The following is a 16566-nucleotide window of genomic DNA, read 5'->3' on the forward strand; positions in this document are numbered from 1 at the left end:
CCAAGAATATTGTTTATCATGTGAGATTCAAGTCATCGGTTCAATTAACATTTTTAAATGATGATTGGACAAAAAAAACATGCAGTGGATTCAAATGAGGGTGTGGTCGTTCCCCATGCCGTACATGAACATGAGACGACTGGACATAAAGGGCTGTGGGATATGGAGAGAATCAGGATGTCACGCTATTTCGACCCAATACAGGGTGTCCGCGGGGTCTTAAAAAGTATTAAAAGTTGATAAATCAATTTAACGAAAATTAAGGCTATTAAAAAGTATTAAACAGCATTTTCCAAGGTATTAAGAAGGTCCACAGCAACGACAACATGAAACTGTTGTTTCACTGTTTTACTGTATGCGTCCTCGTGGGGCCGGGGTCTAAGCCAAACTATATCCGGTCACAGAGATCTGCTATTTTAAAGTAAGGTCAACACATATCGACCCTAAATATAGTCTATATTAAGAACGAGAAAAGTCTTAACATATATATCGTTTTTTGTAAACATATGACAAATGTGTGAGGGTGATGGCATATATGGCATGACCCCGCTGAAGCTCACCAAAGTTTAATATATTTCATAGTTCAAAGTTTTGTCAATTGTTTTGTTTATTGGTCAAATACTGGTTTCTACTGGTTTCTGAGTTCTACTGGAATGAAAGAGCACAGAGTACAGAAGCAACAAAGCAGCATCCTGCATTAAACCTGACCTTCACAGAGAGGTTGCAGTTCATGTGGAGAGGAGGCTTCAGTCGTCTGTCTGCACTCTGTTTAATTGTGCTATCTTACAATCAATATAGTAAATGTGAGGTAAAGTGTGTCGCCAATGTAACCGGTTAGAACTCGAAGTTGCGATGAGGTCTTAAAATGTATGGAAAGGGTCTTAAAAAAGGTCTTAAAAGGTATTAAATTTGACTTCAGGATTCCTGCATATACCCTGCAATACCATGATATCTATAACGTGTTAACATTGTAAGGTTGACTATTGATGATTTAAAATATTTAAACAATGTGGTTTTGAATCATCAGTTATCTGGCTATAATGACTTAGTAAGTGTAAGCCAGTTCATAATAATAATTGTAGGAAAAAAAAGTATAGATTTGACTGTTTAATGTTCGATGTTGATGTTTCCAGACGGTGGCGCCGTGGGAGCGCCGCGGCTTCCCCATGCCGGCGGACCCCGAGCTGGAGCCAGAGAGCGACATCAGGCCGCGGATCCGCACCATCTCAGGTTGCCGGGCAACAGCCTACGGGCGGCTGGATTCGGACGACATGGAACCGCCCTGCGACGAGGACGGCGGCTCCAAACTCAAGGCGGCCTCCGCCGCCCACCGATGAATGACTGACAGGCTGCGGCCCCGCCCCCTCCCGCCCCACAGCTCCTCTCTGGCATTAACAAGCAGAACCTCAAACCAGAATAAAAGATATTAAATGGGTTCCTGTTGTTTGATATTCAAACATCAGTCTAATACTTTTCACAGTTTTTAGTGAACATTATGGAGATAGAAGCCTTTCCCTACACTTGTTTTTGTCACAGGAAAAAAAAGGATAAATGTAAAAAAAAAAAAGTATAAAACAACACGTTACAAAAAATGTTTTCTGTAGTAGGCTGAACAATGTACATGGGGGCTTAGTGGTGTTTCATATGTCGCGTGTACACTTGTAGCGCACTATGTAGCGGACTCCTCAAAATATGGCCAAAGGGTGTTTTCTATTGACTAGTTTGCTTGTATTTCCCATGTACATTTTTAGTGGAGTGACAAATTACAAAACAAGAAAAAATCCCCTTCTCTTTTCTCCTCCTCATCCAAATAAACAGGTACATTTGAGATGTGGTTCCCCTCTTCTCCCACTAGAGGTCGCCTGAAATCACCAGAGCACTTCTCCAACTGCCAAGTCTAGTTTTGTTGGTTTTTTCTTTTTTTCTTTGTTTTTTCATTCCTGACATGTTTTATTTGTACGTGTTCTGTCTGTTCCTGCGTAACAGTAAATCATTCCTTTCTACGGTCTCTTTTTGGAGAGAGTGTCCGGCTCCTCGTCTCGCCCCGCTGTCTCTGTTCTTTTTCTCTTCTTTTTTTAAAGAGGGTGGTGGCATAGACAGGCCGGGGGTGTCTTTTGAGCACTCGCCCGTACAGAAATAAAGCGCTGCTGCATGCTAAAAGTAAACATGCTCATGTTAGTCTTATCACAGTAAGATTTCCTTAAAGAAACAAGCGGCGGGGGGTGATTGTTCCATCTGCTGGTTTCACTCTTCGTACAGTCGTTGCTGTATTAGAAAAATGTGGCAAAATAAAGAAATAACACAACCCCCCCCTTCCTCTTTTTTCCCTCTTGCAATCATTTCAAATGTAGCAGCTAAAAGCCCCCCCCCACCCCGAGCTCAGGTTTTTCAATTTAAGGGAATATTTTTCTGCTGTGTAATAGATTCACTCTGATTAGACTACTCCATTGCCAGATGGGTCATTGTTTTTTGCCACCCCCCCCACCACCATCACAACCACACTATTCTTGCCCCCCCCCCCCTTCTCCTCCCCCACCTTAAGTAACTAATTGCTATGCAAAAAAAAACTATGGTTGTTTTTTCATTTTACACCTCCTTTTAATGCCACAGCCATTCAATCACTGTTTTTTTCTTTTGTAGTTTAAGCAAGATGTCAATGTACCTGTTTGATTGTTGCAGCAGTTAACCTAATCAAAAAGCAGAATTGTTTTTTCTTTTTTGTAAATAGTACCATTAAAACATTTATGTTTAACTTGGCGTTATTGGTCTGGCCTCAAGTCCTTTAAGTGTGATAATTGTCAGAAATCACTCTCACTTTCACTCAGTCACTGTTAATCTTTGTTTTAACATTTAATAGTTACAAATTTGTATCATTAGAAACATCTGCTAACGTGCCATCGTGAACACATTTGGGTATATTTACGTTAAACAAATGGCTGACGGTGCACTACGTGAAAAATAGGGAGCGATTTCCGTACTTGTGATATAATCCTCCACAACGACGGTGACTTCGTAGCATTTATTTTCAAATACACATATACAGCAACAAGAATCATCATAAACCAGTTATTGATCAAATGCACAATAACGAGAACAATCACATTTCCACAACTGTACAGCGTCAGAAGCAACCAAATGGAAAAAAGGGTGATGAGTTTTGTTACTGCAGAAAACCGACCCACCGAAGCACACTACCTCTCCTCCTCTCAGCCTGCACACCCACACATGATGTGGTCTAAAGAACTCAGCATGCAGATAAAGGTGCAAGCACTCTTGAGTCCCATCTTTGCGATCATAGAGATAAAACACCTTTAAATCTATGTCGGCAACATGTTAAATACACACAGTTGGGAGTGTTGGGACTCTTTATAGCCACCTTTTTTTTCTAGATCATGTCTTTCCATATCCAGGAAGTGTTCATTAAACAGGAAGTACAAAGAGACCACTTTGTGAAAGGGGGGGCAACAGGCAGACTCCTACATGAGGTGCATGCAGGAAGTTGTTTCACGTGTTTTCATTAATGCGCGTAATAGTGATGAGTCACTGGGAATATCGATCAACATTAGGACGTGTTTGAACACATGAACGGAGTGTTATATTGTTAAGGATCTCATTACAAATTGAGGAAAACGGCTGGTTGCATCTTTACAAAACACTAAATACTCTCTTTGAATCTGTGGATCAAGATAATATTGAGGTGGTCATGAGAGCGATTAACTGTAATATTTGCTTTTAAACTTGGGAATTAGCTGAGGAAGCTAAGTATGTTAGTCAGAAGTATTACAGACACATTGCTGCTTCTAATTTCGTGAGATATAGGCCGAGAATTCGGGTGTCCACATACTTTTGGCCGAATAGCTTTTTTAGCCGTGATCTCTAGTATTTTATTAGGGAAGGTAAAAGCAACCGGCTAACTTGGCGTCATGTAGAACCGTCCAGAGACATCAACTGCTGTACAGCTTTCCCTTAACTTAACTTGGCCCAGTCAACCTATCTTCATCCATCATCATCATCATCATCCACCAACCTGCTAATCATTATGGTTGAGAACAAATGTACTAATTTTTTCCACCTTTAAAGTGAGATTATGTAACGTTTAAGAGAGGAGCTAACACAATCTTAAAAGTCAAATTTACAACTAGCGTCTTTACTTTAACACTGTTAGCTTAGCATCATTTTATCAGAAGTTGCGTTGTCTCACTTTAAGAATAACTTCCAGTAATTGTGATGATTATTCTACCTACCTTAAATGTGCATAATACTGTTATCAATGACTAGCTTCGAGTCTCTATTCCTCTTAATAATTTGGCCATGACAGTTTAAAATGCCTTAAGGCAGGGGTGTCAAACTCAATTTAATCGCGGGCCACATCAGCATTATGGCGGCACTCAAAGGGCCGGTTGTAACTTATATATAAATATAAAATAATGTATTATTTTACATTATTGCCTCTGCATTGGATTATTATCTGATAGGGTAGTAACTTCATGATTAACTACATCTGAAATCAGAAGTGTAGGGCAAATAATTGCAATTCTCTTCAGTGAGAATGTCACAAAATGATTTAAAAAGAAAAGCTGGAAAAAAAAAATCAAAAAACAGAAGTGACATTTAAAAAAAAAGTAACATTTAAAAAAAATTCTGAGAAAAAAAGTCTGATTTGAGGTGCATTCTGGGACATGTAGTTTATGGGCAACGTGCTTCTGTAAATCGTCATCTAACCGTATCATAAACATATTATATTCGTTGCAAGCTCTTGTGGGGCCGCATGAAATGAAGTCGCGGGCCGGATTTGGCCCCCGGGCCTTGAGTTTGACACCCCTGTCTTCAGGTTAATTTATCTTCTTAAGCGCATTTACAATAGAGCAGTAACACAAAATAAAATAACACTGACAGTAGCAGGCACGATACAAATGTTTCTTCATATCAAATACATGTCATATATCCACAGAGAACGATTATAAAACTGTGCCCAACACAAACCAAAGTTTCTACGCTAGCAGTTCTGTTTTTTCTTTTCTTTTTTTTTATCCAGGTTACACCCCCGTCATGTCGGGACTACACCAAGCAAAATACAGCACTGATGTCTGAAAACATTTTCTCTGCCTTGCACAATTAATTTGCTACTTTTCTTTTTAGCAGTTTTCCTCCGACACCGCTCACCGTACCCTGTTAGCTGCTCCTTCTGCGTTAGCACAACCCGGACCCCAGCAGGAAAGGAAAGGGGACACGTTAAGATACAGACTCTCTAAAAGGGCCACAGTCGATGGGACAGGAAACCAAGTGTTACATGATTACCAGGATATGTATGAAGATCTGTGGATTCACAGGGACAATCTTGCTCTGCTGGGGTGCTTAAACTCTTAAAAGGGAGACTTACAAAAGGTAAAAATAGCAAATGAAGAGACCACAGAGAGAAATTAAACACATACTTGTTAATCATTTTTCTCTCTCTACGTAATGCCAGTTTAGTGAAGGATAAACAGTGATGGGTAGCTAAAAAAGTCCTGTGAAAAGAACGAGGGAGGCATCACAACTCCTCTACGTGGTCGTGTGGTTGAGTGGAGCCAGGTGGAGGTTTGGGGGGGGGCGTTCACAAGCCCTGTTTGGCCAGGGAGGCGGACACCTGGTCGGCCAGTGTGGACAGCTGCGGGGAGTCGGCAATGTTGAGGCTGCCGGAGGAGGACACGGTGCTGAGGGGGTGGGGGGAGTCCTCCAGGGAGACGATCTCTGCGCCGTGGTCCGTGCGCGCCTTGGCGGACTCACGGAAGCTCAGCTTGTGGCTCTCAATCTGCGGGGGGGCGGGGTCAAAGCAGGGGGTCAGACATGCAGCTCGGAGCGCCCCCTGCTGGGGAATAACGTGTTGCAGCAGACTTTCTGAACATAGTTCACCAATTTCTGTTGATTTACCTTCACACAGACACAGCTGTCAGTGCGTTACTATGGAGATCTTCTCCAATTGTTTGGAGGTTTAGCTGTGTTAATAAACGACGCACATGTTGTGTAGTAAAAGATTGACCTACCTTACTTTGAGTTTTTGACAATATTTGAACCGTTTTTGTTATTTTTCTGAAATGTTTAAATGAATAATTTGTCCTTCCTTTTGCATATTTTCGACATACTATACATGTTATTTTTATGGTATATATATATATATACACATAAACCGTATAATATGTAATAAAATATATATAGGCCTATATTTGATTACATACTATACATTTTTTTTACCTTACTGTACTATCAGTTTTTAACAATGTTTTCGACATATGACCGTTTCTGATATTTTAGACTATGTTGGTTTTCTGATATTTCACATGTACTATACTTTCTTCTTGCACATTTTCAACATACTATGCCATGATGTTTGTTCTTATATTTTTAACAAACTATTAGGATTGTTTTTGTTTTGTATTATATACTATTTAGTTTCGTCTGATATTCCTACTTAGTATACTATGTTGTTTTCAGTGACTTTTGCAAGATACTATGACCTTGTTTTCCCATGTTGTGTCCGAAATGTCCACATATGTCCACTTTGACTACTGTACTCTGATTTGTGTACGAATCTTATGTGACCTGCTACATCATGACTTTCCTTATTTTGTATGGCATAGTAGATTTTCAGTGTTGATGACTCAGTGCTAATTTAGCGGTCAGCTTTTATGGCAGCATATTTCTGGCACATTCATCACACAGCGCTGTAATGCTCAGCTGTGCACGTGGTTTCAGCCTGACACACAGCTGGTGAGTACTTACGGGAGTCCTCAATCTTTATGAGGGGGTTCGTCAGGATGGGTGCTGAAGGGACAGTCTGAGGTGACTGGGGGGGGGTGACAGCGGGGGAGGGGATTGAGGGGCTGCCTGAGGAACTCCCCTCTGCTTCCTTCCCTTTCTCCCGCTACAGAGGAACCCCACACAGGGAATGATAAGGCATGCAACAAAAATAAATGCGATGGCATCAACAGAAATCAAAACACAACGGAACAAAATGAAGAAACTAAATATAATGATGACAAATCAATAATCGATGATGACAACAACTGGATGCAAAAGATGGAAGCTTGAACAAAACAAGGATAAAAGCAGCAAGCTCAGGGAAGGATGGGGTGAGAGATGGACGACTTACCGGTTTGTTTTGAGCTCTTAAAATGGTTTCTTTTAAACCAAAGTTTTGAAATCTAAAATCATGTGCTGCATTGTGGGTTAGAAAAAGTCTGCTAAGCATTTAAAGCACGACTTAGACTCCTGGAAAGTTTACATTTTGGAGTGCAATCCTCTTTTCTCAACCAACTAATTCAAACAGTTAATTCTATTTCCTGCACTTCGATACGTCTACATCAAGTATTACATTTTACATACTGTAAACATTTGAAGACTCCATCTTATATTTTAAACAGCTGTATAGCTATTTTCTTTTTTATTTAAGTGAAATGTTTTGTATATATTCATTTTTAAATGTACTTTATTTTGAATGTCAAGCCACAAAATAAGAAGGCAAATCCCTCGTATGTGAACACCTATATTTATCAATAAAGCTGATTCCATCTTGCTTTTCATAATAAAGACAATGAGAAATGCTTATTAAATGCTGCATTTCTAATGATATATTTAATTTCCTATATAACTAATATTATCTGAAACAAGTTTATTTTATGATAAATAATGATCACTATAAAGATCACAGTTCTCTCGACTTCTCTTCTTTTAGGATACAGTGCTGCTGAGTTCAGGTGCTGCTGTTCTGTAGGGCATTAGCATGCAGATGTGATGAAACTCTCCAGCTGTGCAGGCTAAAGCTCCGGCCAGCAGAAGAAGGGTGACAGCGGACTGAAGAAGATCTAGTTTCAACATGAGTGTGTTTACCCTCCTCTGCCCCCCTCCAGGGACGTGGCCGATGTTTCCCAGAGAGCCGACCTTAGACTGACCTTTGAACTCCACCTTCTCATTTTTGATCTCGATATTCCCACCACCTGAGGAACACAGAATGCATAGTACCATAAATAACCAAATAAAGACGTATTTATCAACATAAATATAAATATATGAATAAGAGAAAGTTAACATGAAATCAATTCCTATAAAAGCACAAGACTAGCAGCGGAAGACATCCTAGATATTTTACTGAAGTACAAATACAACAATGTGAAAGTCCTGATAAAAAAAGTAAAAGTACAGAATGATTACAAACTAAATGCACTTAAAAATGTCGGTGAAAGTACTTCTGCAGTAAAATGTCCCTGTGGCTGTTACTTTATAATATATTGCCGTATTAGATCAAGTGGTTCCAAACTAGGGGTCGGGCCCCTCCAGAGATGGATCTCCAGATAGGTCTCAGGGGAAACACTTCTGATACACACATTTGTGTCTCAAATTGTAGCTCTTTTTGCGAAATATTTGATATTTCCCCCCCCCCCTGTTGCTGTAGCAACAAATGAATGAAATTGAGATGTGACAAGGAGCCGCAACTAGACACTGACTTTTGTCACAAGATTTAGGCTGGAATCACTGGTTTAATCGTTTATTATTTAATATATATATTTGATGTAAAATCTGGAAGGTAACTATATTAACTTTAGCTGTAGAATGAATGTGGCGGTGAAGCAGAAAGTATACATCAAAGCACTACCAATAATAACAATAAAGCTTTATCTTATCTTATCAAAACCAAGCCTGCTGCATAAAGACTACGTTTAAAGAAGCTCTAAAAAATAGAAAGTATTTTATTACATGTATAGATTGAAAGATTTTGAAAGAGGATACTACGAACACAAATGTACCTGGCTTATGGTGGAGGTTGGATTTAGATCCACATTTGGCCTGCACGTTGGTCAGATCCACCTTTTTGTGCACGATCTGAACCTGTGGAGGGAAACACAGAGAGCACAACAAGTCAAACAACTATATATGAACCCGGTAACATGCAGCTACAGAGGAGCTGCTGCTCAAAGCAAACACCATCAAGACACACGGGGTTAGAGTTCCAGGTCGTTCTACAGTCTGTGACAGGGTTGATGAAAGAAAGGCAGAAGATGATCCAGTTTGAGTGAAGACGTTAAGTGTAACGGATCATATTCTGCATTCTCTCACATGCACGGCTCATGATGTAGCGTGTGCATCACAGAGTCTGGATCCACAGCGCGCTCAGCCTCTGCTCTGAGGTCATCAGAGCGCACCACAGCAGGCACAGAGAGGACAGGGACTCTTTGTTACAACCGCTTCTCCTCTGTGTCACAATGAGTGCGCTTCACCACGAGGGAAGTAAGATCATCGTCACTTTCCTGTGCTACACACATCGGACTGGGATGAAGAACAGAAACACACGGGTTCATGCATGTTCGTCCAGGGGCCGGTTTGGTTTGGGGAAAGGTTCTGATCAGTCAAAGCGACACGCACAGGTTCAGTGATCAGCTTACATAGCGCTGAGAGCTGCCACGGAGCACTCGACCAAAGAACCTCCCATTTATCAGAACCAGTTCTGAGGTCCAGAGCAGATCCACTACTGGTGATTAAATGCATCTACGGTGGAGGAAGTCCTAATCCCATACTGTGAAAAAACATCTCATTCAAGTAAAAGAATGTAAGTATCAAACATTTAAATAAGTAAAAATGTAAATTAATTAAATTATAATAAAAATGTAAATTAATATAAGTGTTAAATAAAACGATATTATCATTACTCATGTGCATGTACATTGATTCTCACTGTTTTAATTGAGGTGCATTTTTATATAAAACAAATGCTGCAGCCTGACCTTTTTATATTCAATTGTCATTAAAAACAACAATAGATAAAGGTCCCTTTTAAAAGGCTGGAACAATGAAAAAGGAGTTTTAAGTAATTTAATCAGTAATTCAAATATTACATTTTTTATTTCAATTGACAAATAATTTTTTCTTTAATTGTAAAAACTGTTGCATCATATTTGAAAAAACTCTCGTATGTTTTATATGTACACAACATGGTGTAACTAGAGCGGGTTTATGAATGCAGGAAAGTGTAAAACATAAGTAACTATGGTTACCCCACTGATCTAGGGTCAGGTCCCCTCTCATGCTCATGCCTGTGTATCAATGATAACGCTGTTAATAGGAGGAGGTTAGCCGTGTTGGATCACATGGAGGTCAGAGGGAACACACAGGAGGCTTCGTCATGCGGACATCCTCCTCAGTGAAGGAGGGGGGCGGCCCCTGCAGTCTGCCAGGGGCCACCCCCCCGATCTACTCACATTGCCTCCACCCGCTACATGTTTCATATTATCTTTGGAGCCGCACCGGGACTGCACACTGCTTAAGTCCAGCTTCTTTTCAACAATTTGAACCTGAAAGTTGATATGAAAGACGGTTATCCTGGAGGAGAGACAGCGGCAGATGTAGAGAGGGGGGGAACCAGGGCTCCGTGAAGAGGGGGGTCCCTTTAGTGCAGAGGTGACTGTCTTACTGAGCAGTGTGACTTCACACATCTCATTCAGAGGTCCATCTTCTGTTCATGTGCTTTAAATGGAAATCTTTACCCAAAGTTAGGTGTGATAACAAATGATTAAGAAATCAAAAGATACACCTTGCAGTGCTTCAAAGGGGCATGTCCAAACATGTAAAGTAATTAAAGAATGCACACAATACTATCATACTGCATGTGGTGTCTTCACGGGCAGGCACTTTCATACGCTTTACTGTGCACATGCCGACACGGGTCAATAACATGTATGAAATGGGACTTTCACCCTAACCCCACTGATCCTTGTTGCTTAAACCTTAGGAGTATATCAGTATATCTCAAGTCAAATTGTCCAATTCTTTCCCGAAAACTTCTTATAAGTGCAGAACGTGCCTGAGAATCTTCATATTTTAAGAGTTCCTCAGGATCAAAGCAGTCCGGTAATAGTTGTTAGCTGTCCTCAATTTATTTTGTCAAATTACAACTTAAGTGACTAATAATCTCTACTGAGAACCACGAAAAAGGCATTACAAATGTCTGCCAACAGACAGAATATTTGCAAATCTAATTGTATAAACTGTTGGTTGATTTAATCTATAACTATTCTTCATGTATTTTGTAAATATAGCTATTAATATAAATATAATTGTAGGAAAGTAAAAAGTAGAATATAAAATGGATTGTGTCCTATAGCACTGCACTTAGGCACATGTGCCAGGTGTGCAGGTCTCCTGGAGTCACCACTGCTCATGGCTGTGTGCGAATGAAGAGGGGTTAGCCGTGTTGGATCACATGGTGGTCAGAGGGGACACACGCTGAGACCCTCCTCAGTGAAGATGCAGTCTTACAGCAAGGGTTTTGGGCCCCTGCAGTCTGCCAGGAGCCACCCCCCCGATCTACTCACATTGCCTCCACCCGCTACATGTTTCATATTATCTTTGGAGCCGCACCGGGACTGCACACTGCTTAAGTCCAGCTTCTTTTCAACAATTTGAACCTGGAAAGTTGATATGAAAGACGGTTATCCTGGAGGAGAGAACAGGTGGAGAGCTGAAAGTCCATCTTCTTTCTCATGTATTTGAAAAATAGAGAGCCCTTTCTTTTTCTTCCTATAGTATTGTAGTGCTTTCAATGCCAGTGGTTCTCAAACTTTTTTCACTCATGTACCCCCTTTGAAAAAAAATTCAGCCAAGTACCCCCTGATCAGCGCAAAAACTATTTGGTAAGGAAAAAATGCCTATATATTTTTTTGGTGAACGGAAAAAAGAAATGTTCATGTGTACAGCCGGTCGAGTTTCCCCTGTCTGAGGAGCATGCCCCGGGAAGATTTTTTTTTTTAAATATTGAAGTTAAATGAATTAACCTGGTGCATTTTGAGAGCAAAATGAATTTATGGATACATCTCTCAACACCCAGATTAAACAGAACTGTAAACAGATTTTCTTTTTCTTTATGGATATTTTACAAATCACTCCCCTTTTAAACTTTATTCTTGTTTTATAGTATTTCATAACTGTTTTTCATTTATTCTCATAAATGGTGACCAAAACGTTTGAGACCCACTGAGATAACTACACTAAAGTTAACTATCTAAACACAGAGTCCCTTACCTCACTGAACTGTAGTTATCTCTCAGTCTGACAGGACAGAGCTCTCCCTCTCATTGTTTGAGAAACAGCTTATAATATGCGTTAGCGCAGCTAGCTAACCAGATGCTAACAACAACAATGCAAATAGTGAGTTTGGTAGAAATATGCTCTATAATAGTAAAGTTATTTAAGATGATGCCATATTTATTGAAGATGTTACATTATAAATATTCCCCAAAATTATTCAAAAGCATATTCTTCAAAACTCTATATTATTGTATTCTCTTTTTTCGGAGTTGCACTTTGCAGACGGTCCCTGAGCACTCATTTCTTCTCCGGCTGCGGATAGAGACCATGTGTCCAGCTTGGAGGACGGCGTGTATTGGCTTTTTTTGATCAAAATGTGATTGTAGTTCGTTGTCAACCTTACCAGGGTACTTAGGAGACGTAATTTGTGTCTGAATTAACGCGTTAACTTGACAGCCCTAATTTATATACATTTATTTTGGACGAAAAGTTAGCGTGAGGAAAGGCAAGTGTGGTGAGTGTGTGAGATATGGGTTAATTGCGTGACTCTCACGCTCAATGCGTGAGTGTTGGCAGCCCTCACTGAGGATCTTTGTCATTCTCGATGACAGGGAGGCAAACTGCAGTTATTACACTTTGCGTTTTGAGATATGTGTAACTCTGTTAATATAAAACCCACACTGCTCAAACTTTGTTACTTTTCCTAAAATTGGTATATTTGTTTATTTTGGGGCTATGGGAATGAAGAGAAAAAAATATATGAGCATTTTATGAGCATGGGATTTTGACCCCTCATATAAACATAATGCATAATGCTGCGACTTTGCGGCCACAAGCAGGCAGTCATATAATTAACTAGAACTAGATAGATCTGATAGATTTGGACATAAACGCGAGTGAAGTATAACCGGACGCGAGAGAGAGATCAAATCAGCTGCTGCTGACGGAGAACACGCAGCTCTGCATGATCACAGCTCCGTGACGGACCGGTGAGCCGAGCAAAAATACACTAAGAGTTAGACCTAACACACTTAGCTAGTTTATCTACTCTGGAACTAGCTAAACTAGTTATACATATATTTATTCTTTACTGTCGGGTCACTTATTACAGGTTCAGCGAGCTGCACGAGACTGACGGGCTGTCAGGAGAGGGAGAGGAAAAGAGAGCACCCCGTTTATGTTTCCCATTTTATTATCCAGAATGACTGTAAACCTTTGAATAAAGTAGTTAATCTAATATTAGTAGTTTGTGTAAATGCATTAATTATGTTTTTTTTTTCATTAACATAAAATAAATCTCACGTACCCCCTGCAGTACTCCAACGTACCCCTAGGGGTCCGCGTACCCCCATTTGAGAACCACTGTTCAATGCTAACCCAGACTGAGAGCCAAAGTGGAGAGGGGAGAAATGAGAGATGCAAGTTGGCCTTTAAAGGGGCAAAACCAGAACAATCCACACTGTACTGATCCTTCTTCACTGGGTGTCTTCATGGGCAAAAAAACATGTCCATACATGTTTTTTTTTTGGCATGTGCACGGGTAAAAGATTAAATGTTTTACATTTGAATAAACACTCTATTAGGACTATGGTGATTTGTTGTATATGAATGCACCTGCCAATTACCTGAGCAAATTGGATGCTGCGTATCACAGTGCTCTGAGATTTGTCACAAATTGTAAAGCGCTTACTCATCACTGTACACTGTATACCAAGGCAGGTTTACCATCTCTCTCTGTACGGAGGCTCAGTCACTGGTACACTTTTATCTATAAAGCTTTGTTGGGTAAACTCCCGTATTATATCTGCTCGCTGATAACACAGAGAGTTGCAAGCAGCTATTGTCTGAGGTCACATGATGTGGTCTTGTTAGATGTGCCAAGAGCAAGGACTGTCTCAGGTAAGACAGCTTTTATGTGCGCAGCTCCACTTGCTTGGAACAATCTTCAGCAAGAATTGAAACTGAGCAATCTCATTCCTCTGCATGTTTTTAAAGCTAGGCTAAATGAAATGCTTGCCGATACAATGGGCACTTGTAAATGTCTATAACTATGTATCCTGTAAATATAATGTATAATGTCCTTTATTGTTTTATGTTTCATGTGGAACCTATATGCTGCAGGTCTCCCTTGAAAAAGAGATCTATGATCTCAATGGGACCAATCTGGTTAAATAAAGGTTTGAAATGAAATGAAATGAAGGAGAACCCTTAGTACTTGATTGAGTAAACGTCCTTCAATCAGCTTGAAAACAGTAGAGAAATAGACACAACGTATGACTGCAGAACTTGCATGAGTATTATAACAAGTACCACATCATCCACAACCCCAAATGATTGAAAACAATATATGTGATTGCAAATGATTACAATAAAAACTACAAAGTCCCATTTAATTAAAGTTGTATTATCAATGTTTTCTTTTACTTCATCAAAGGGTCAGAACACAGAAACATAATGTATCTGTATAGCATATATGTGCTGTACCAAAACTACGCTATGCTTTTCAAAGAGACTGACTTGTTGTATTTTTTTAATTGTGAACGTTTCCTCAATGTGTGGTATTATCTATTTCAGCTCAGAAACCAATAAGGAAATGCTTTCCAAGTGAAACCCAGGCTTGCTCACCTTGCCTCCTCCAGGGGTGTGCTTTATGTTGTCCTTGGATCCACAACGAGATGAAACATTAGGTAACTCCAGCTTCTTGTCAAGGATTTGGACCTGCGAAGGTGTGAGAAGAAGAAATACAAGTCCTTCATTCCATTGAGAATAAGTGCACGAGGGGATCCGCCCAACATGGAAGACTTAAGATGTTGAAGAGATGGAGATTAAAGCAGGTTTCATTAAAGCTGCCATCCATAACTTCGTATGTCACACATCACATTTACTGCAGACACTACTGGGGGGATTCTCATATACTAAGTGCATGTTATTAAATAGGGATAGATAAACATCAAAGTAATACGTGAGTCTAAAAAATGACCATATTGTTACAGATGCCAACTTTAACACATTAAAGCGGTGGACCTTTGGATAAATGCACCTTGATCTTTTAGTGAACTAATAGTTAAAACACATGTTTCAGCGTCTAATTGAGCAGATTGAGAAGATGCAGAAGTCCATCTTCTATTACAAAATGGAGAGCACAAAGAAAAGAGAGAGCACTTCCTTCTTTTACCAAAAGCTGTTTTTTGATGATCATAACTGCAGAGATACTCAAGAGCCAGGTGTTGAGTTCATCCCTCAGTTACTCACATTGCCGCCACCGGGGACATGTTTCATATTGCCTTTGGAGCCACACTTAGACTGGACACTACTAAAATCCAGCTTCTGTTCAAGGATTTGTACCTGGAAGAATGGAAATGTCAGCTTTTAGATTTGTGGGTTTGAAACATGTGCTGTGAGAGTAGGACTGAGAGAGCTGTTGCCATGCTGTTAACCGCCGTGTTGCTTTGTGTAACATGTGTAACGTGCAGCTGTGTAACATGCAGCTTCAGGTGATACTACTTCAGAGAGAGGCTTCGGAAACTCTTCCTCTCATGCCTTCAGTAAACAATAAGTGACATCCTCTCTTCTGTTTATTTGATCTACCATTTAAATGTCAGTGAGATAAGACTTTTTAACTATTTCATTTTGGTTCCTAAATATACATCACAGAATCCTTTCAATTTGAGCAGATAGATTACATTGATAGATAGATAGAATATTAGACATGTGACCATAGCCTACACTGAAATAGAACAAAGACTTTGCAGTGCTAAAACGGACCACACACACAAACACACACACATTCAACACATACACACACATAGACAAGTACATTGTGTTGATCAGACAGGACATCAAAAGGCAGATTGGAGTTTTGATTCCAAACATATTTATCAGAGACTCTGGAAGCAGAAGAATGCTGATTGGCTGATTCAAATCTTAGTGGGTGGAGCCAGATTTTACGCCTTTACGGCCCGTCCACACACAGGCATGAAAAAAATCTTTCAAAGCTTCGCCCATTCACTTGAATGGAGTGACGTAGAAGATTTTTAATCTTCGCCGAACTGCATTGTGGGGAGCGGAGCATGGCTTTGCAAGCATCGTGAGCATCACAAGTTGAGCAATGTTCAACTTTTGATGTTCCCGATGCTTTCGAAGCTGGCATCAGCCAATCAAATCCTGTTTATGCAAATCCCGCCAGTACAAGCGCTAGCCAATCAAACCGCGTGCAAGCTGGGAGAGCCAGACCGCAGTTCATTTCCTCATATTCCAAACGAGAAATTACGGTATCAAATCACCCGGTTCTTTCCGACCAGAACTATTTACCGGGATACAAACCGGAGGAACCAGGCATGGAGGGAGGTGGCAGAGACAGTGGGTGAAACTGGTAGGTTTTCGCCTGTTTGGGGAGTTTATATCCAGTTTACTTCGTTTTAACATTGCTATGGCTTTGTATGTCGGGGGCGGGAGATGCATGTGATTGGTTGTTGGTCGCCTTGGGCGTGTGAAATCGCCAAGCTTCAGACA

The 16566-nt window shown here is 40.2% G+C and overlaps 2 protein-coding genes across 5 annotated transcripts in view; one reads left to right on the plus strand and one right to left on the minus strand.

Annotated features, from left to right (window-relative positions):
• The window catches only part of LOC117464435 (KAT8 regulatory NSL complex subunit 1-like), a 43887-nt gene extending 41130 nt beyond the window's left edge, over positions 1-2757 (plus strand). For all 4 annotated transcript variants that reach the window (XM_034106858.1, XM_034106857.2, XM_034106859.1 and 1 more), the window contains one exon: positions 1134-2757. In XM_034106858.1, coding sequence (XP_033962749.1) covers positions 1134-1337 — 204 coding nt within the window. In that variant the 3' untranslated portion in view covers positions 1338-2757. The remainder of the gene's footprint in view (positions 1-1133) is intronic.
• A 248-nt stretch (positions 2758-3005) lies between these two features.
• Positions 3006-16566, minus strand: part of LOC117464351 (microtubule-associated protein tau-like) — a 39904-nt gene continuing 26343 nt past the window's right edge. Inside the window, 5 exon segments of the mRNA XM_034106729.2 lie at positions 3006-5791; positions 7867-7973; positions 8781-8865; positions 11337-11435; positions 14680-14772. Of these exon segments, the coding sequence (XP_033962620.2) occupies positions 5594-5791; positions 7867-7973; positions 8781-8865; positions 11337-11435; positions 14680-14772 (582 nt within the window). The 3' untranslated portion in view covers positions 3006-5593.

Source organism: Pseudochaenichthys georgianus, chromosome 19 (assembly GCF_902827115.2).
Source record: "Pseudochaenichthys georgianus chromosome 19, fPseGeo1.2, whole genome shotgun sequence".
Classification (NCBI taxonomy): Eukaryota; Metazoa; Chordata; class Actinopteri; order Perciformes; family Channichthyidae; genus Pseudochaenichthys; species Pseudochaenichthys georgianus.